The following is a 22,519-nucleotide window of genomic DNA, read 5'->3' as shown; positions in this document are numbered from 1 at the left end:
ATAAAGAAAAACTGGATAAAAATAAGTTGAGAAAAAGTTTTCAATCATTTGTTCTGAATTTCATAATTCATCACAATTAATTGTTTCTTGGATTCACATGGAAGTCTGAATGAGCTTTGCCTGGAAGTAGACAAGCTCCTAACTTAATATCACAAATTCAGAATTTTTCCAGGGCTTTTGAGGCATATGGGAATTTGGTCCAAACTGATGTAACAGGACAGCATATTTGGCTGTAAATGTGAACAGAAAGGTAGCACAAGTAGGAAGAACCCAGACTAGGAACTGAGAACCCTGATTCTAATCTTAGTTCTTTTATGCTGAGTATGTGATCCTGAGAAAGGCCACCTAATTCTCAGAACATTGTTAAACTGATCTGACTTTAGACATGATTGTATATTTCACTTAATTTGCAGGGTGTGTGATTCTAATGGGATCATCTTTACATTACCATAAAACCTCTTTCTACCTCTATGTTCTGTTTCTCATTGCTTGCCCACCTAGTTGCCCAATCTAAAAAGTTCCTTCTCCTTTACTCTTCTCATTTGATCCTATGGATTCCACTGCTGGTATATCCAAGATTTATCTACTTTGGGCCACTTTTTTCATTTATCCCTTCACCTCTTATCTGAAATATTTCTAGCCTTCCTGCCTCACAACTTTTCTCCTGTCAACTGATTCTGCAATAGTAATATTGTGCCATTTCTCAACTATAAACTTCCACTGACTTCCAGCCTACAGGAGTACAAACTCCATAGGAGAGACTATAAGAACCATCAAGATGACACTCTCCTGATTTATTTTCCAGCATAGTCACCTGCCTATCTCTGCATGTACCCATTCTGTACTGCAAACATACCTTATTAATTATTTTGGAACAGTCACTATTGCTCAGACATCTCCACAAAAATATCCCTGCGGTCTGGAGAAACTCAACTAGTACCCTTAGCATTATGGATCTAAGAAAGCAACCTCCTGTGTTATCTTAAAAATTCATGCAAAGTTTATATTACATTCCATATATCTGTATTTTCAGTATCTTTCTAAAATGCCACAAAATCACATTACAAGCTAAATTATTAATCTTCTCCCCACTGTGTGAAACTCACCCTTCATAGAGATACACCATATTAATCTCTGGCTTTGGTAACCTATGTACATAATGCTGGTACCTTGGAGTTCTTCAGCTTGACACTTGCTAAAGAATCACCTTTGCTTTTCTTGAAAAGCATCTCTTCTACTTGATGGCATCACCCTTCATATTGCAGCTAGAAAATTATCTGCTGGTGAATAACTAGACCTTGTCGTTGTAGTTGCTTCTTTTGCTCTTAGGTAGCACTTAGTATATATCCCATCAGAGCACTTAATGACAGCACTGTTGTCATTGTTCCTCTGATACTGCCAATCACTAGATGACTGTCTGCAATATCTTTATATTCTCAGCATTCAGCACAAGGTATATCTGTATATAGTTGCTATTCCAATTCAAGGTTTCTCAACCTCAGCCCTATAGACATTTTTGGCTAGATGATTCTTTATTGTGTGGGGCTGTTCATTGTAGGATGTCTAGCAGCATCCCTGGCCTCCATCCACTAGATGCCAATAGTGCATACCTCATACCTCCTCTCTCTCAATTGTGAAATCAGAATGTCTCTAGAGATTGCCAAATGTTCTATGGAGGGGGAGCAAAATCACCCGTGGTTAAGAACAACCATTTAATGAATTTAATTAATTAAATAAAAAATGTTTGAAAAGTGCTATAAAATATAAATTATTATTACTATTACAGTATTCTTGGCAGCTCTGAAATGTTTAGAACTAAAAACTGAATACAGCAGTTTGGTGAATGATGCCAACACATATTCAAATAGGGGTTCAGTCCTGTTGTTTAGAATTTGGGGGAAATTTAATTTAGCCTTCTGGTGTTGTTGTCTTGTTATGGATAATCTCACTGGGATAGCTCTTTTCAGCTAGAATGGATGGGTAATGTCAGAGTCCTAATGGTAATTCTGTAGCCATTGTCCTTAAATTTTCTAAATGATTCACTTAAATTGTATAGCTAGATTATATTTCAGTATGGAGAGAAGTTCACTCGTTTTATTGGTGGTTCTCATGTAACTGGTACATTTTTTTGGAGTTCATCCTGTGTAATATGAAAAAGAATTTATTTTTGTTTTAAGCAAAGTGAAAGAGTAATTCAGCACCATATTCACTAGCATTACTAGAGTCCCAGTTAAGTGTCAAGTACTCTGTAATGGGCTGGAGATATTGTCGTGAAGAAGCGAGAGGGGCTAAGCTTTCAAACTGGGAAGAAGAAAGTGAGGAATTTAATACTATTTATTTCAAAGGAGAAAGGTAGGTTATTGGGCTTTTAAAAATAGACTCACTTGATGAGTAAAAGGTTCCTGTTTTTGAAATAATTCTTTCTTTTAACCCCAAGCCAAATCATGTTAGATTATTTCTTCACTTGAGTTTGGTTATTGCATAAAGGAATGATGCATTGGATCATATATGTTTTCTTGAACATCCCAGTGGTCTTTAGTTCAAAAGAGCAGACTTGAAGGCAGAAAGAAAGAATGGAGGAATCTATCAAAAGGCAATAATTGTAGCCTGAAGCATATGTATTTAAAGGAGGGGAAATAATGTTTTAGCTATTCTATGCCTGGCCAGATGCTTGGAAAGTGTAGGCTGTACTTGTGTGGCTGTGTATTTATTTTTTATTTCACCTTTTAAAATATATTTAAGCAGTAACTGACAAGCCTCTTCCTTTTCTTCTAATGCCCCCTGAGTCAGAACTTTTAGGCTCTTCCTTCAGCTGCAAAGCCTGTCCCAAGTGTCCTAACTTACCTTATGCAAAGTGCTCCTTATTAAATAGTCTTTTTTAACTATTTCAATACGGAAACTTATGAACACATCTTTCTGTGGCTGATTTATTCTTACTTGAGGAAGAGTTAGAAGATCCAAGTTCTGTTTTTGACTACTAGCTATGTGACCCTAGGTCACATTAAATAGAACTAGCAGTACCTGCTTTGTCATGGCTGATTAAAGAGACAGTTTTGTTAGTTGCAAATTGCATTGAAAGTATAAATGATTTGCAAATGCCTGCATCTCACAATGTGTCCCTGATCCCTCGACATGTTCTCTGTGACCCTAGATATGTTTTTTTAAAACATTTCTTTATTGTGAAATGTCACATATATACAAAAAGCCAATAAATTTCAAAGTACACAAACAAATAGTTGTAGGCCAGGTTTCAAAGTTTGGTATGGATACAAATCCTCAACATCAGGTTTTTCCTTCTAGCTACTCCAAGACACTGGGAACTAAAAAGAAATACCCATATAATGATTCAGTAGTATACTCATTTGTTAAATCCTGTTTTCTTTGTTTTAACTCGTCCTTCTCCTTTGATCCTTCTCCCAGTCTTTAGGAGTATTTGGACCATGCCCATTCTACCATTTTTATGTTGGAAAGGGGTGTCGACAGTATGGGATGGGGGTTGTAATTAGTTGATGTTTTTGGAATTGCTGGCCCCTCTGGGTTTCAGGACTTATCTGGGCTAGGAATCATCTGGAGATTGCAGGTTTCTGGAAAGTATTCTTAGTTAGTGAAACTTTGGTAGAATCTCAGATAGAGCCCTAGGTGTTCTTTAGAATTAACAGGAATGGTGTTGGTTGGGGTTTGGCAAACCATGGCAATTAGCAATATTTAGGTGAAGCTTGCATAAGAGTAGCCTTCAGAATAGTTTTTGACTCTGTTTGAACTCTCTTAGCCACTGATACCTTATTTTGTTACCTTTCTTTTCCCCCTTTTGGTCAGGAAGGCCTCTCCCATGGTGACAGAGCCAGGCTCATCCCTGGGAGTCATATCCCATGCTGCAAGGGAGACTTTCACCCCTGGATGTCATATCCCATGAAGAGGGTAATGATTTTCCTCCCAGATTTGGGATTAGAGAGAGAGAGAGGCCACATCTGAGCAACAAAAGAAGTTTTCTGGAAGTAATTCTTAGTCATAACTATAGGTAGGTTTAGCTTTGCTGCCACACAAATAAGTTTCATAAGAGCAAGCCTCAAGATCAAGGGCTTGTCCTATTGACTTGGAAGTCCCTAATGTTTGAGAGAATACCAAGGATTTCCCTGGTAGAAAAGTTTAATGGTTCCATATTTTTTCTCCCATCCCTCAAGGGATTTTTGGCCCAATACTTTTTTTAAAAAATTATTTTTATGGTTAAAACTTAACATACAAACATACTTGACATACAAACATCCCATACATGGTGTGTAATTAATGGCTCATAATATCACATGGTGTGTATTCATCACCATGATCATTTTTCTGAACATTTGCATCACTCCAGCAAATGAAAGAAAAAAGAAAAATCTCATATATACCATACCCCTTGCCCCCTCCCTCTCATTGACCACCATAATTTCAATCTACTCAATTTATTTTAACCTCCCCCATTATTTGTTTATTTTTATCCATATTTTTTATTCATCTATTCATACCCTAGATAAAAGGAGCATCAGATACAAGGTTTTCACAATCACACAGTCACATTGTAAAAGCTATTTTATACACTCATCTTCAAGAAACAAGGCTACTGGAACACAGCTCTGCAGTTTCAGGTACTTCCCTCTAGCCACTCCAATACACCATAAACTAAAAAGGGGATATCTATATAATGCATAAGAATAACCTCCAGGATAACCTCTTGACTCTATTTGAACTCTCTCAGCCACTGACACTTTATTTTGTTTCATTTCTCTCTTCCCCCTTTTGGTCAAGAAGGTTTTCATAATCCCTTGATGTTGTGTCCTGGCTCATCCCAGGATTTCTGTCTCATGTTGCCAGGGAGATTTATACCCCTGGGAGTCATGTCCCACATAGTGGGAGAGGGCAGGGAGTTCATTTGCCATGTCAGCTTAGAGAGAGAGATGGCCCAATATTTTTAAATTATCTACCCAACATACTCTGCGATGTGTCCTGGTATTACACTAAGCCATACAGAATCACAAGACCTGATTCCCATTCTGGGCTCCATGTGTTTAGGTTGTTTAAAAGATCAATCCATACAGATTGAGTTAGATTATGTGCTACAGAATATTTAGGTTTTGAACAAAATAAGCCTCTTTTCCTCTGATCTCATACAGTAGGTGAAGTTCTAAAATATAGACAATATCATCCTTTACCCTGTATTCTGATTTACTTTAGTCCCAACCAGATTGGCTTCATTCTTATATCTAATCGAAGCCTGATTTCTTTTTCAGCTTCATTAACAGTTGTTGTATTAGTAATGCTGACTTTCAGAGCTGCAGAACTTCAGCTCTGAGGCTCAGATGTCACAGAGGTACCTGAAGTTCAAGGGAAGTACCAGGTTGTACAGATATACCACAGCATCTCAAAATCTAGAAATAACATTTACAGCTGTGGATTAAATGTGACTTCTATAAGAGTTTACAATCTGGGTCCCAATTTTCTTATGAGTGTTTTCTAAAAGAGACCATACAATATTTGTTCTTTTGTTTCTGGCTTATTTTGCACCCATAATGTCCCCAAGGTTCATGTGCGTAGTAGCATGCCTTCATGACTTTGGTCTTCTCTGTGGCTGCACAATATGCTATCATATGTATATACCACAGTTCACCTTTCTGCTTCTCAGTCAGTATGTCCTTCAGCCACCTCTATCCATTGGGTATGATGGATAATGTCAAAAATAATCCATTCTCACATTATCCTCACTTAGTTGTACACTCATCATTACTCTCAATTTTAGACAGTTTTCATTGCTCTCAAGAGAAAAATAACAGATAAACACATCCTCACCAAATAGAAAATACAAACTTCCCCTTAACTCTTGCCCCCTCCCCATTAATTATTTACCCCTGGTATTGTTGTTGTACTGTTGATGTCTTCCTGTTAAGTATAGGCCATAGCTTGCAATAGTAGTTCCCCCTGATACCCCTTTATTATTGACTTTTTAATATAAGATTCATACCTTGAAGTAGTTCATGCAAGAACTTATTTATATTTGTAGTGTTAATCAATGGGATACATGGATCTATATAACCCCTTTCGATCATGTCATCTTCAATATGGCAATATTGTTTATAAACACTGCCTTCAATTCTATCCATTCCCTGCCATTTAAGTTCAACCTCATTAGTTAACCGTTCACCCATCTCAAGCTTCTGTGTATCTCTAGGTTCCCTATATTCTACATTATAAAACTCTGAATTTACCTTTACCAAGGTCATAATAGCAAAATCATGCAGTATGTATCCTTTTGTGGCTGGCTTATTTCATTCAGTTATGTCCTCAAGGTTCATCCATGTTGTCATATGCTTCAGGACCTCATTTCATCTTACTGCTGCATAATATTCCATCATATGTATATGCCACATTTTGTACACTAGTCTGTTGATGGGCACTTGGATTGTCTCCATCTTTTGACAGTTGTGAATAATGCCACTATGAACATCTGTGTGCAAATGTCTGTTTGTGTCACTGCTTTCGGCTCTTCTGGGTTAAGCCACACATGGTATTGCCGGATCATAGGGCAACCTGATATTTCGTTTTCTAAGGGACTGCCAAAATTTTTTCCATAGCAACTGTACCATTACATTCCCACCAGCAGTGAGTAAGTGTTTTAATTTTCCACATCCTCTCCAACATTTGTAATTTACTGTTTGTTTAATAGCAGCCATTCGTATAGGTGTGAGGTGATATCTCATTGTAGTCTTGATTTGAATTTCCCTTATAGCTAATGAAGATGAGCATCTCTTCATGTGTTTTTAAGCTATTTGTATTTGCTCTTCAGAAAAATGTCTACTCATATCTTTAGACCATTTTGTAATTGGGTTGTTTGTTCTTTTGTTGTTGAATTATATGATTTCTTTATGTATACAGGATATCAAACCTTTGTCTGATATATGGTTTCCAATTATTCTCTCCCATTGAGTTGGTAGCCTCTTTACCTTTTTTGAAAAAGTCCTTTGAGACGCAGAGGTATTTGATTTTGAGGAATTTCCATTTATCTATTTTTTCTTTTGTTGCTTATGCTTTGGGTATAAGCAGCATCTTCCTATTACTAGGTCTTGAAGATGTTTCTCTGTGTTTTCTTCTAGGTGTTTTATAGTACTGGCTCTTATATTTGGGTCTTTGATCCACTTTGAGTTAATTTTTATATAGGGTTCTCTTTCATTCTTTCGACTATTGATATCCAGTTCTTCCATGCCCATTTATTGAAAAGACTCGTTCAGTGGATATGGGGACCTTGTTGAAGATCAATTGACCATAGATTTGGTGGTCTATCTCTGAACTCTTGATTTGATTCCATTGGTCAATACTTCTATCTTTGTGCCAGTGCTATGCTGTTTTGACAACTGTGACTTTTTAATAAGCTATAAAATCAAGAAGTGTTAGTCTTCCCACTTTGTTCTTCTTTTTAAGGATACTTTTAGTTATTTGAGGTCTCTGTCCCTTCCAAATAAATTTGATAACTAGCTTTTCCAAGTCTTCAAAGTAGGTTGTTAGAATTTTGATTGGTATTGCATTGAATCTGTAGATGAATTTGGGTAGAATTGACATCTTAACTACTTTTAAACTTCCTGTCCATGAGCACAGAATGTCTTTCCACATGTTTAGATCTTTTTTGATTTCTTTCAGCAGTGTTTTGTAGTTTTCTGTGTACAGGTCCTTTACATCCCTGGTTAAGTTTATTCCTATTCTTTTAGTTGCTATTTTGAATGGAATCTTTTCCTTAATTGTCTCCTCAGTTAGGTTATTACTGTTGTGTAGAAATATTACCGACTTTTTTACAGTAATCTTGTTTCCCACCACTTTGCTGAATTTATTAACTCAATGAGCAAATTTTGATATAGATTCCTCAAGGTTTTCCAAGTATAATATAATGTTATCTGCAAATAATAAAGTTTTACTTTTTCCTTTCTGATTTGGATGCCCTTTATTTCCTTTTCCTATCTGAGTGCTCTAGCTAGAACTTCTAGTATAATGCTGAATAATAGTGGTGACAAAGGGCATCCTTATCTCACACCTGATCTCAGGGGAAACGCTTTCAGTCTCTCACCATGAGTTACTGTGCTGGCTGTGGGTTTTTCATATATGCCCTTTATCATATTGAGGAAATTTCCTTAGATTTCTACCTTTTGAAATGTTTTTATCAGAAAAAGATGCTGAATTTTGTCAAATGATTTTTTTTCAGCATCAATTGAGATGATCATGTGATTTTTTTTCCCTTTTGACTTGTTAATGTACTATATTTACAATGGTTGATTTTCTTGTGTTGGACCACCCTTCCATTCCTTGTATAAACCCCACTTGGTAGTGATGTATAATTCTTTTAATGTGTCACTGGATTTGATTTCCTAGTATTTTCTTGATAAATTTTGAATCTGTATATTCATTAGGTAGATTGACCTATAGTTTTCCTTTTTGGTAGCATCTTTATCTGATTTTGGTATTAGAGTGATGCTAGCTTCATAAAATGAGTTAAGTAGTGTTTCTTTTTCCTTATTTTTTTGGAATAGTTTAAGCAGAATTGGTGTTAATTCTTTTTGAGATGTTTCATAAAATTCTCTTGGGAAGCCACTGGCCCTGGAATTTTCTTTGTAGGAAGATTTTTGATGACTGATCACTCTCTTTCCTTTTGATTGGTTTGTTGAAATCTTCTATTTCTTCTCGAGTCAGTGTAGGTTATTCATGTGTTTCTAGGAATTTGTCCATTTCATCTAAGTTGCCTAATTTGTTGGCATATAGTTGTTTATAATATCCTCTTAGGATTTTTTTTTTAATTTCCTCAGGGGCCATGGTAACAACCTGCTCCTCATTTTTTATTTTGTTTATTTCCATCCTTTTTCTTTTTCTCTTTGTCAGCCTAGCTAGTGGTCCTTCGATTTTATTGATTTTCTCAAAGAACCAACTTTTGGTTTTATGATTCTTTCTATGTATTTTTTTGTTCTCCAATTCATTTATTTCTGCTTTGATCTTTATTATTTCTCTTCTTCTGTTTGCTTAGGGGTTAGTTTGCTGTTTTTTTCTCTAGTTCCTTCAAGTGAGCAGTTAAGGCCTCAATTTTTCTTTCTTCTTTTTTAATGTAAGTGTTTAGAGCAATAAATTTTCCTCTCAGCACTGCCTTTTTACAACCCACAAGTTCTGATATTTTGTCCTAGATATGCTTTTGAAGCAGTTCTGTCTGATGGCCCTAGTTGAGGTTTTATTGCCAGATATTTGAGAAATAAATAATTGACTGACTAAAGTTATTGAACTACAAAGATGTTACTAGATTTCCAATATGATGGTGATATAGCTTTGATGCAGCCTCTTTAAAAGTAGGCTGTAAGATGATTATTTCTCTCATTCTACACACCCTTCCCCATTTGGGGACCAGTAAAGGATGTATGTATAATATTCCAAAAGAATCAGGCAGTGAAATCAAGCAACCGGTTGGGCCAGTTAGAACCAAACAGAATAAGACAAATTGATAATGGACTCATAGTTAGACAAATGGCTCATCAACTGTGTGGAGGAGTCATGTGTTAACCAGTTGTCAGCTGTCTGTTTCATTTAGTCTTAAGTTCATAAACGTAGTGGGGATGCATCCTGTCTTATGTTAACCAGTTAGCAACTGTCCGTTTTACTTATTTTCATTGTGAGATTGTTTTAGTTTACGACCCAATCTCATGAACTCATGTTGAAGGAGACTCAAAAGTGACAGCTTAAAAACAATTCCTGACCAGGTGATTACTTGGTGATTCAAATGGCCATGTTAAATGATTGCTTGTGAGGAGAGAGCTGACATTGCTTGATTGCACATCTTGTGCCAGGCCTTTGACACAAATCCTCTCACTGGAGACTCTCCACAGCCCTCAGAGAGTGTTTATGCTCAGACTGAGTCATTAAGCAGCTACGTAGGTGAGGAACTTTCAAATATAGTCTTCTCATAATCCAAAACCCAGAGGAAGTGTTTCTTTCAATTAGAATGGCAAAAATTTTCAATTCAGATATTATAGTTCAGAAATGGTGATGGAAAAGGACAGTAGAAGGCTGCCAAATAACATTAAATGAATTTCCCATGACAAAGTAATTCCTCCAAGTCAGTTTTCCCTGTTTACTATAATTAATTGAATCATCATTCTATCTCCTCATGTTTAATATGTTCTCTAATGCAGCATATCACAAAGAGGAATGAAAAGGCTAAAAGAAAAGGAGCAAAGAATGAACATTTTACTCTGTCTGCTTTGTGCTTTCCTCCCATGTGGATGTGGAAAGGATGTCTGTCACCAGATGCCTGCTTCTTCCCCACTTTTGACATTCTTCTAGCTCAGATGGGGGATTCTCTTGTCACTGATAGGATATATAATCATTCACTTTAGTTTTTAAAAGTTCTGTTTTTATAGTGAGTATATTATGTATCTGCAGCTTACCTACCTACTCTTGGTATAAGATTGCCATTCAAACAAATAAATCCCACTACACGAATGGAAATCTAGTGAAAGATATCCAATTATTTTATCTTAGTGTTTTGTTTTGTTTTTTTTTTTGAGGGGGTGAGAAGGCTCTAATCTCTGTCTTTCCAAGTAAGTATATTGTACTGTATTTATAGTTTGTGTTAACTTAAAAATTGCCTTTGGGTTCTGTTGTTTTCTCTAATTCTAAACTCCATGATTACCTAATATAAGGGGTTTGTGGTCGCAACCTTATGTTTTAGTTTGTTTCACCATATTTCTTGCTTTTCTAAATAATTGTTTGCATTATCAGCAGTTGGGCTTTTATTAGCTGCTGGAAGTGATTGTGAATATTTCCTTCCTTCCATTAATTAATGTTTTCCATCTTAAAAGACTCATGAAATAGTGCAGTCTTTCCAACAGAGATTATCTGTGATGCTTCTCACTACTGTTTGACTTTGAACAAAATCTTTCTTCATCTGGCTTCTACACTCTCAGTTTGAAAATGGAGCCATCCTTATAATCATAGTTGATATCTATTCTATGAACTAGTAAAAAACAAACATTTCTTTTTTCTTTTTTAAATGTTTTTTTTAATTGTGAAATATAACATATATGCAAAAATACTATACATTTCCAAGTACATTTTAACAAGTAGTTATAGAACAGATTTTAATGTTTGGTATGGGTTACAGTTCCACAATTTTTTGTTTTTTCTTCTAACTGCTCCAAGACATTGGGGATCAACAGAAATATCAATATAATGATCAGCAGTCATACTCATTTGTTAAATCCTATCTTCTCTGTTATTTTCCTCCTCTCTTTAAATAGCATATGCACATAAAAGCAATAAATTTCAAAGTACATCACAACAATTAGTTGTACAACAGATTTCAGAGTTTGGTATGAGTTACGATTCCACAATTTTAGGTTTTTATTTCTAGCTTCTCTGAGGTACTGGAGGCTAAAGAAATATCAGTATAATGATTCAGCACTCATACTCATTTGTTAAACCTCCTGTGTATAACTCTACTGTCACCTTTGATCTTTCTCCCACTCTTTAGAAGTGTTTGGGCCATGCCCTTTCTAACTTTTTCATGTTGGAATGGGCTGTCAATAATATGGGATTGGGGGATGGAACTAGCTGATGTTCTGGAAGGGCTGGCCCCTCTGCATTTCAGGACTTACCTGGTCCAGGGACCCATCTGGAGATTGTAGAACATATGAGTTTAAAATTTGTCTCAGGAACTTAAAAGAAAATTTGTGTTTATATAATGCAATCTGTTTAACTGTAGTAAGTATTAATAGCAATTTTATATTATTCTCTTGCAGGTTGTCTTAGAGTAAATATTCTTTGAAATTTGCTCCTTGTGTATTTACTGAGCAAGTTCCAATCAGTCAGTGAACTTTGGAGTAACTAAAGAAAGTTATAGTGTATTTTGTTTTCTCACATTCCTTATTGCTATTATTTTTTAGAAAATTAAAATATAAGTGGCAAACTGTGTTGTGGTCAAATTGACTGCAGATAAGTAACCTTAGATTTTACTCTCCACCAAAATCTTTATTTTAAAATTTCATGATTGATTATAAAGAAGTCTGAAATTTTCTTAAGTTGGGAAGACATTTTAAACATTTTTCATCTGAATACATAGCATTACTTACTTAATACATAACAAAACAGCTTTGTCTACAATCACTGCTTATGTGATATTTTTGGCAGTATCTTTTGAGTATCTGAAGAGGGCCTGCTTTGGTTGCCCATCATGTATGTACCCTCTCCCTTTCTTTCTTACAACCCACCACCTTGAAAAATGGCGTGTGTGTAGTAAATGCAAAGTCATTTTAATTTAAGCCTCATAGTAAAATACAGATTCTTTAAGTTTTATATATTCTGATTATTTGTCTCAGTATTGCTCTATATTAAAGTAGATACTCAAGAGTTGACTGCATTCTGGATTGAAAAATTAGGCTCAGGCCTTGTTTATTTATCAAAAAAGATGTGGGGATCTTAAAGGTCCAATTGTGTGGCTGCATTAGAATGACTGAAAAATATAAAAGAGCTACATAATTATGTATACATTTTTAAAATCAGTGAGTGAAATTAGATCTTTTATGGCTGGTTAGTAGGTGGGAGAGATTTTAATCATTACTCATCCCAGCTACTGTATTTCATCAGGTTTAAGATACCACTGATTGTAAGATAACATCCTGATTTCAGGGACATTAAATATGAAAAAATGAGGTCATAGAATGTATGAAATATAGTAAATACAGATTCTCTGTGTACTAGGACCTCTGTAGGTGATACTATTCCCTGTAGACTGGAAGTACATTCTGGTCTATGCTAGCCCCGTTCAACTTCATATCTAATTAACTACGTTTTGATTTTCAAAAAATTAAATGACCATTTAAACATTAAATTGATCTTTTAGTGTATGTGTACAGAGTGAGGTCTAGTGATTCAGACTCATATTCTCTGTCATGAGAACATGATAGGCTAATTTAGGGGTAGAGAATATTCATGTTACTTTGAAACTGGAATAAGATGTAACATTTCATCTAAAATATCTCCAGGATATACCTCTTTTGTTTTTAAAGCACTTTGCAGATGAATTATAGCAGTTCTTGTCAGTAAAGTATTTTGAATGCCGATTATGCCTTACATGGTATTAAAAGATGAATAAAAATGTATCACAAACTCAAAGAAACCTTTCTGGTGACTAAAGATTCTCTTTGTCTAGGGAATCATTATCTAATTCCTTTGCTCAGTTTATAGCTTAACCTATTTCTTTTTTTTGCTCTGTGATCAGTAGAGGTATGAACTGGTCAAGATAACAAATCTGAGTCTATGAGTAGCCAACTCCTTTCAAATGAGTCATGTGAACCTGACTCTAGTACAGGACCTGGTGCTAATAGAAGCTCAGATGCTCATTCCCTTGCTACCTAGATTAGTTTACAATGCTGTATGCAACTGGATCAGGGAAAAAAGTAGGGAGTCTAGAGAGTGAGGAACAGGTGGATTATCTGGGACCAAAATATTTGTGGGCTTGTGGCTTGGCCTTATGGGCCTGGAAGAGTTGAGGAAAACGCTTCGGGCTATACTTGAATCACATTCCATTTTAGTCTACTTTCTAGACCACTTTGCAATATAAGGTTTAACTCCAGCTCCTGCTGTGGTTATATATCCTAGCCTTTCCAGAGGATAGCCTTCATAAAAACAACATAGGAGGACAAGCACATTTGCAATTCCTCAAATATGCCACAAAGACTGGTACATCTATTATTAGGATGCTTTCATGCTACAATTTTTTTTATTATTATAGCATTTCAGTTTGGCCTTTTCAAATTCATCTCTGTCCCTTTTCATACTTTACATTTCAGTGACACCGTTATCCATCATCAGAACTGGGTTAGACACTAGGGGGACAAAAATGAAAATGAAACAGTCACCATCTTCAAGAGTCTTAGAGTCTAGGAACAGACAGCAAAACTCAGCCTAGAGAAGGCGCAAGCCCAAATAGTCAGGAAACATACAGGGCAGAACCCTGCCTCAGGGACTGTAGGATTCCACTGCTTCCCTGAGGCAGCAGGAAACCAATCTCCACAAGTTCTGGGGAACACTCAGTTGATTCCTGTTGCACTTTCAATTTCCAGGATTGTGCTCCAATCAAAGGTTTAAAAAAGTTCTCCTTACTTTCTGTTCTTAGCGAACAGAACTAATGTTTTGAGATCAATAACTGGGGGAGGATGACCATCTACTATGTAGAAATGGCGAAAGAGATTTCTGTGAATTGAATTAGGATCTCTCTCCCCTCCAGTACTGAATAGTGATTTAAAAAGATAGGGAGACTGATGGGCTCACATAGGGGAATGTTTTAAATGGGAGTCTAGGGATTGTTGGATGGCATTTGAACCTCCTGGTAAATAGCTTGCCATGGCTTTGATGTATTGCTGACCTTTTTTTTCTCTACTACTTTGTAGAAATGTCATTAGATATTCTAAGATTTCTCTGAACTGCTCCAAGTCTATGGATAACTTTTTAAAAAAAGATGAGATTTTTAAGGCAATATATAAAACCTTACACAGGTCATTTGGATCGCTCCAGTTGGTTACATCTACTTGTTTTTAGGTGAAATTTGCAGAAATAAAATATATTTATAAAACATACACATATCTTACTACAGTCAATTCAGGTATAACTTAACATCTGTCACAACACAAATGTTGGCCCAAATATACTATATTAGGTTGCAAACATCTCTGTAGGAAATGCAATTCAAGGTGTGAAACTGTAATTTTAATATTTCCTTCCTATGCCAGGTTGTGTTCCCCATCTCCTTCCTTTTAACCCCAATGACTCAAATCAGCTAAAGAGTCAAGCTGGGGAAGGAGAGGAGAGGATGAAGAGCGAGAAGGAATCATGTACTTAAGCACAGAGAAACTTTTAGCTTTGATTCATCTTTGGTTGAAACATAGTCAAGTGTGATGTTTAGTTTTCTTACTCTAAAATAGCACTGTTAATTTTTTCATTTGGTGAATTTTCACACAAGTGCTAATCACACGTTTCTATAAATTATATTAATTTAACTTATTTCCCTAAATGTTGTTCTGCAGTGAGTAGCACGGATGTTCTCAGATTCTTGGCTGTGTAAGCTTGTTGCAGTTGGAAGCAGAACAGAAACATCTGAAAGGCATTATTTGGATTATGGATGCTGGAGCATCTGATCTCACCTTTGGCTCTGGTTCCTAAATCACAACTGTTCTTCCCCTTTGCATTTTATCTGTTTGTGCCCAATCCCTCCATCTTTGACATTGTCCCAGGGTTGGTTCTCTAGAGAAAAAAAGGTGAAGGAATAGTAAATTCAGGTAATTATGTTTGATGTTAGATAACCAATTTAGTTTGGGGGACAGTGACTGTTTCAAATTTAAGACACAGGAGATTGGTGTAGTTTTTCTTGTCCCCTAAAAAAAGGCACCCAGTTTTTTCTTTTTAAAATAACTGTTTTGTTTTGTTTTCCTTTTCAGAGTATGATTTCATCCATTGTAAATAGCACATATTACGCCAATGTGTCAGCAACCAAGTGCCAGGAGTTTGGGAGATGGTATAAGAAGTACAAAAAGATTAAAGGTAAGCAGACTTTTTGTTTTTAAAGCCTGTTTTCAGTTTCATATGTCAATGAATTGCTGGTCCTTTGGAATTTAAGCTAATTTTAGATATAGTACATATAATTTCTTACAAAGGTAAAAGTGTTAATATTTGCATCATGAAATCCAAATTGGCTTTTTTAAAAAATTGAGATGGTATTCGGACTAAAAGTAAATTTCTTAGCAAAATACACAAAGTTTATAGTTTTTGTAGAGATAGCTGTAATGGCAAAAATCTTTACAAATATTTTGAAATTGTTTATTCCAGATAGGTATGTCCCTTTAAAAACTCCATCAGTAAGTAATTCCGGTAACATATTGATGGCAATTTAAAAACAGTCATTCTAGGTTAAATCAGCATGTATAGTTTATATAGATTAACTATCTATATAGAATGACTGTTATGGTATGTCAGGAAATCTTTGGTCAGAAGTGGAGTTTGGACATTATGTTTACTTTGAGACAATTCCCAAACAGTGGTTAAAACAAGGGCTCTGTAGTCAGCCAGACTTGTATTCAAATCTTTATCTTAGACTTTCTAGCTGTGTGAGTTTGAGCCAATTATTTAACTTCCCTAAGCCACAATCTCCTTATCTGAAAATTGGAAACAATTTCATCACTGAGTAAGTCTGGGAACTAAATAATATAATGCTAACACAAAGTAACCTCTTAAGAAATAATAGCTCTAATATATACTTATAATAATTAGTAGTAGCAATAATATAGTACTAATGTATTATATATGGAATGATGTCTGGTCCTAAAAATATAGTACTTTTATGTAATTAATAAATATTATGATATTTAGACCACCTAGCCCTTTAAATATATCAGTGATATTTTGCTTTTGCTAATGTATCAATGTTGGAAAAATTTGGTAGTTCTCACCTCAATTCATATATATCCTACCAGCCTCTGAGGATTTTTGACATTCAGGAGTCATTCCTGTCCCTAATCTGCATGATTATAATGTTACTCATCACACTTTGTTATCAGTATGCCCAGCCTTGCTGATAGCTCACTGCCCCATCTGAGGGCCAAATAATAATTTATGGTGGGTAGGTAGAAGCAAAGGGTGAATTTATTCGTTTAACTAACTGCACATTTCCTCTAAGGAGACGAAGTATTGTTTGTTGACTGTTGAGTATTTAGAAGCTTGTTTAAAAAGTTGTCTTTTGAAGAAAAGAGCTTTACATGCATTGGCAGCACATTTCTGACTACAAAGGATTGAGAACATTTTATGCTAAATATACAATTTGTAAGGAAAGTCTGGATATTGAACTACCTGTGAGAAATGAAGTGCTCTGAAAATTGAATTAAGATCCATTTCTTTCCAATGTAATCTAAAATTCTTAGTACCCCTTAAATTTTATATGATGCAGGATACCTGAATTCAATTCCTGGCCCGTGCACTCCAAAAAACCCCACAAAAACCCAACAAATGGTGCTGCAATAAATAATGGGATATTCACACGGAAAAAGAGTGAAATGTGGCTCCTACCGCACAGCATACAAAAAAAAAATTTCTTGTATGAGTACCTGCTTTATCATATTATTAATATTTACCCTTGTACAAGATAAGATGAGTAATTTCCCATTATAAAACATGATTGTGTGGTTCAAAGGGGTTCCTTTGCTCTAAGTGTTGCCTCCAAGTTTTTATTTTAAAACAGGATTGTTAAAGTGCTTGCACATACCCTCTTTGGCTAAAAATCAAAAGAATCACATAGCTTCAAGGTCATTTGTTAGATCCCATTTACTTGCTGTTATAAGAGAAAGGAAGAGTGTGTCCTCTTTTAATAGACTGGAGTGTAATTCCAGATTCGGAAAGACTGGAAGCCCTTCATTCTAGTGTTTTCAGAATTGCCATTACAGAATCTGTGTGTGTGTATGTGTATGTGTGCATGTACACATTAGCACTCCTGTCTTCTACTGTCCTCCTGTCTTTCTTAGAGAGTTAAGTCTTCAAGCTCTGTTTTATTTTAAGATAGTAAATGCACAGTTAAATTTTTAAGTGCAGTAAAAACAGAGACCTTGATTTCAATCAGGAGGTCAAAGATCCACACCTGAAGAGACTGTCAGACACTGTGTACACATGTTATTCAAAGAGATGGAGCTAGTCATTACCATTTAAAAGTGTGGGTGTGTGTCAGTAGGAGGAGAAAAGGGAAGGTTAAGGTATGTGTGAAGTAAACACAAGCTGCCATAAAACAGTTCAAGTGGTGTTGATTCATCAACCAACAGAGTGGGAAGAAAAACAAAGAATCCATGACAGGTAAAGTGGTGTAAGAAAATAAGCACCCAGAGAAGTGAGTTTTATTAACTTTCAGCCCTCAGAAAAAAAGGGTGTGTTAGAACTGTACAGACACATTTTATTCTATAGAAACTTTTGCTATGATTGGACAGCACAGTCTAGTAGGGCACATTTCTCATGGAAAAGTAGTGACTTTGTTTGCAAAATTTCTGTTTGGGTCCATCTATTTTCAAAATAAGAAAAAAAACGGTAGTAATGAATTTGAAATCTGGCCATTAGTAATGACAAATCCAGAACTCTACCCTATGGCTCTCTTCCTGAGAACCCAGAAGTAAGAGTTCCATGCCCTTCCTTGCATTCCCCCCCCCCCCATTTCCACCCCATAGTTACCAGAATGCATATACTATGGCTGATATGCAGTATCTCAAACTAACTTACTGATGTCCCTAACTAAATGCAGGCTTCGTTGTTAAGTATGTTTCCTATTATCTGCTAATGTCTGTTTTAATAAAACAGTGGGAACTAAATGGTTGCTTCTTAATCAAAACCATGATTCCTAAACATAAGCTCTGTGATTCTGTTACAAATTGCCACATAGAGATCTCCTAGGTCAATTTTTTTTCTCTTCTCATAGAAATAAATAAACAGTAAAATAATTATACACTCTGAAAGATCAAAGTACATACGACTAAAACCTGGCAAAAATAAAAGTCTACTGGAAGGAAGTAAAAAAAAAAAAAGATCAGATTGCAAATTCTATAGTTAATGCTTAAATAAATATGAGAAAAATGAACAATCAATAATTTGATATCATTAAAAACAGATGTAAAAACTATATACAACTGAGTTGTCTAAATTTTGATGTAAACATTTTAATGTGCATTTTTTGAATTTGTTGTTATTATAGCTAAATTATTTACACTTATTCTTTGAAAAGCTCTAAGTTAGTTTGGCATAGCTTGTTAACTTTATTTTCCCGAATGATCACAGCAAAGCATATTCTGTTTACCTTTTTTCTTTAATTTCAGAGACAATCACAGTTGATGCAGATAAATTTGAGTTAACATTAGCGTTAATTCAGGATAGATGGGGAGGTAGAGTTTGTATACCTTTTAAGATCCAGGAACGTGAACCTGCTTCTCAGGAGTTTTTGATATTGAAGAAAATGGAGTGTATGGATAAGGTGGTAGGTTGTTTTAGGCAGTATTTTTTATTGCTGTTCATCTCATACCATAATTGCTTCTGACCTAGAGTTTTCAATGTAGAGCTCATAAGCTCTTAAGTATAAGAAAACATGTTTTAACTAAAAGTAAAAAAAAAAAATTGACTGATAGTAACAGTTGTTCAATGATTAGGAATTTTAGTGTTGGGCGTAAGTATAATCCACAGAGATCTAGAAATGCTCATGCTTTTTTGGGGGGAGGGTCGGGGAGGTGCATGGTCCAGGAATCGAACCCAGGTTTCCCGCATGGAAGACGGGCATTCTAACCACTGAACTACCTGCTCATGCTTTATAAGATTATTTTTAACAAGTCTTGTTCATGGAATTTTTTCTCCCTTTATTAGAGATTTAACCCCATCAATTTTCTTTTAAGTTTTTCAGATTAATGATTTATTTTTTACCTCTTCTTTTATATGAACTCTATTTCATTGTGAAATTGTCTCATCAAGTTTATGAAACTAAGTGGCGATTAGGTATGCAAAACCATCACAAAGTATACTTTTTTGGCAACCAACTTTTGCAGGGGATCTAATAAGAATATGAAAGTACCTTGACAAAGCTCTCATATGTTTTAAATGTATCCTAATTTAAAAATGAATAAGTTAAAGGAAAATGATTTTATGTCTAAAGTGTTTTTTTTTCCGTTTGGTGCCCAAAGCAAAATGAATTGTCTTCTTTAGTGAGGTCAATCTCAAATATTTAATATGTCTGTAGAATTAACTGGTCATTGAAAGCTTACATGAATACTAGTGGATTTCATAAAAATTATTTATGTCATAAAATAGTACACTAGAATGAATGAGCCTAACCAAACCCCCTATTTTGACCAAAGTGCAAAATTGTGCCTATCATTTTCTTTTCTCGATCGCTGCTCAAGAACACCCTGTTGCAGGTGGTCTTAATTGTATTTGTTCATTTGGGCTTATTTTGGAAAATAATTAAAAGCTGAGCGAAAAGAGGATTTTGAAAACCAGTGTTACTTCCCCAAGCTTGGTTTATTCTAGTAATCAGTATTTTATCTGACCCTGTCTGATCTAGTCTTGCAAGATCAAACGTCCAGGCCAGAAAGCAGACAGTAAACAAAGCCCAAGAAGGGTTTCAATAAACACAAAGATTAGATGTTGAATGAAAATTAAACTCCTTGAACTAGTCCTCTGTACTAAAGTGGTTAAGTGGTCTGTGATGAAAAGAAATAAGTAACTATGCTCATTATAGCTGAAATGATATAATGTTACCACATTTAAAGCACCTCTTGTACCCAAAAATGGTTATGTCATTTATAAAGTGGTGCCTCAGAGTTGAATAGAGAGATCAATGTTCCCCTGACCTGGCTCCATAAGGCAGCCCTTGCTGAGCCATGGTGGTGTCCATGGTCAGGGCAGTGACTTTAATCAAGTCCTGGTACTCCTGCCTCTGCTGTTATTTAGCCATGATGAGGTAAAAGTAACTTAGTTTGTCTGCTTAATTCTTCTGAGTCATGAAAGAAATTTACTCTCAGCTTTGGATTTAAATGAAGGTGTTCTGGATAGGAAGTTTCTTTGTCCATATGTACCTTGATGAAAGTGATGCCAACATCAAGTCCTTTGAATTTTATATAAATATTGTATTCACGGAAACAGAAACATCATATTCATAACCAACCGCTTACCATCTGACTGGCTTTCCAGCATTTTAAATAGCGTGATGCATTTTCACTGTGATGATTATTACCAATAGGTATTCATCAGGCACCTAAGCCTGCTTGCCAGATGAGTGGAAGCTCTTTGATAGTGTCAGCAGGTGAAGGGATGGTGTGTGGGGAATGCCCTGGGCATTCATCTCAGAAGTGGCTTAATTCCTGCCTTGATTTTAAGAAACTCAGTCTAGCAGTACTAGTAGCTCCTTCTTTGGTCTGAATATGTTTATTCATAACTGTTTAAAGACATAAAAATAATTTTTCAACAATGTGCTTTATAGATTAAAACAACTAAACTTACTATCTCCTCATATTTATGCTATTTATAATGCAATTTTTAAATACACATTAAAAAAGGATGGAGAACGGAAAATGACCTGCTTTCCTAACTCCCTTCTTCCCTTCCTTTTTTCCTACCTTCCATACTTACATTTAAACAAAGTATAGAATACACTTCGTGGTTTCAAAAAGTCTACCATCAACATGAACCGATAAATAATATAGCACATAATCTTTGTTATTCACAAATAAATTTGAGCATCTACTTTTATATACTTGGCAGGATTCTAAGTACTGGGAATATATGGAGAGCATTACCCAGTTCCGCCTCACAAGAGAATTGCAGTCACAATTAAATAAATCATTTTAATTAAACAAATGTTTAATGAGTGTTTCTACTGCAGGCCATGTTCAGCGCTACCAGCACTAAGAGAAATCCAGAATCACATAAAATGTGATTCCTACCTCTTATTGTGCTTTCCTTGGTCTAGCAGGGGAGGCAGCCCTATAATTATATTCTGCCAAATGTACAGTAGGTCCATAAATTCTACCAGCTAGGTGTTGGGTTGTGGGGTAAGGGCCTTGGAGAGGAAGTAGTACATAAATTCATACCTTTTAGGACAAGTAGAGTTTCTCAAAAAGGAAAAAGAAAGAACATTTCAGGAAACTGTAAGTTCACTAATATAGATGCAGAGGTGTAAGAGAGTATAGTATATGTGAAAAATTATGGATGGTCATCCAATGTGACTAGAATGGCAGGTACATTTATCGTGATTCCATGATACGTTAGATTCCAGAATGACTAAGATTTTGATCAGTGAAAAGGAAAAGGTAAAGAGGGTAGCTGGGTGTAGAGATGGTGGTTGCACCAAACACAGTGAAGAAACAGAAACAATTGGGACCTGGCTGTGGGGGGCAATTATGTTTAATAATGGGAAATAAGGTTGGGAAGGTTGAGTCCCAAAGACTTTAGGGGACTTTAAAGGCCCAGTGGAGGCATTCTGAGAATGATTGAAGGTTTTTCAACAAGGGAGCAAAAAAATGGTGGTCTTTTTAAAAGAAGGTTCTGCTAGAAGCAATCTCAAGCTATGTGTGGGTGTCAGTGTGTGTATCGCTGAAGGGGGATTAGTGGTGAGGGGAGGGCCATTGTGTACACAATGGAAGGAGTAGGCCAATCTGTTGAAGTAATATGTGGAAGAGAAAGCAGTGAGGGAGGTTTGGTCTTGGATGAAAAACAGCAAGTGAGCAGTGTAAGAGATACAAATAGAGGAGGGCCAGTAAGTCTTGGTGAGAGTGAGTATGAGTGTGGAAAAGAGAAGGAAAAATCAAAATCAGAGTCGAGGTTTTGAGTTTAAATGACTCGTGGTTTTGACACAAATAGGACAATCTGAATGCAGAGGAAAGTTTCTGGTATTTTGATAGAACTTGGGCAGCTGAGTAGAAATGTTCACCACAGCACTCAAGATGTGGAAGGACTAAAG

General features: G+C 35.6%; 1 protein-coding gene across 7 annotated transcripts in view; it reads left to right on the top strand.

Moving 5' to 3' along the window:
• SATB2 (SATB homeobox 2) overlaps positions 1-22,519 on the top strand; it is a 276,598-nt gene that overhangs the window by 162,643 nt on the left and 91,436 nt on the right. For all 7 annotated transcript variants that reach the window (XM_077154588.1, XM_077154587.1, XM_077154583.1 and 4 more), the window contains one exon: positions 15,489-15,591. In XM_077154588.1, coding sequence (XP_077010703.1) covers positions 15,489-15,591 — 103 coding nt within the window. The remainder of the gene's footprint in view (positions 1-15,488; positions 15,592-22,519) is intronic.

This window comes from Tamandua tetradactyla, chromosome 3 (assembly GCF_023851605.1).
Source record: "Tamandua tetradactyla isolate mTamTet1 chromosome 3, mTamTet1.pri, whole genome shotgun sequence".
NCBI lineage: Eukaryota > Metazoa > Chordata > Mammalia > Pilosa > Myrmecophagidae > Tamandua > Tamandua tetradactyla.
This window is presented reverse-complemented; position numbering and strand designations above follow the sequence as displayed.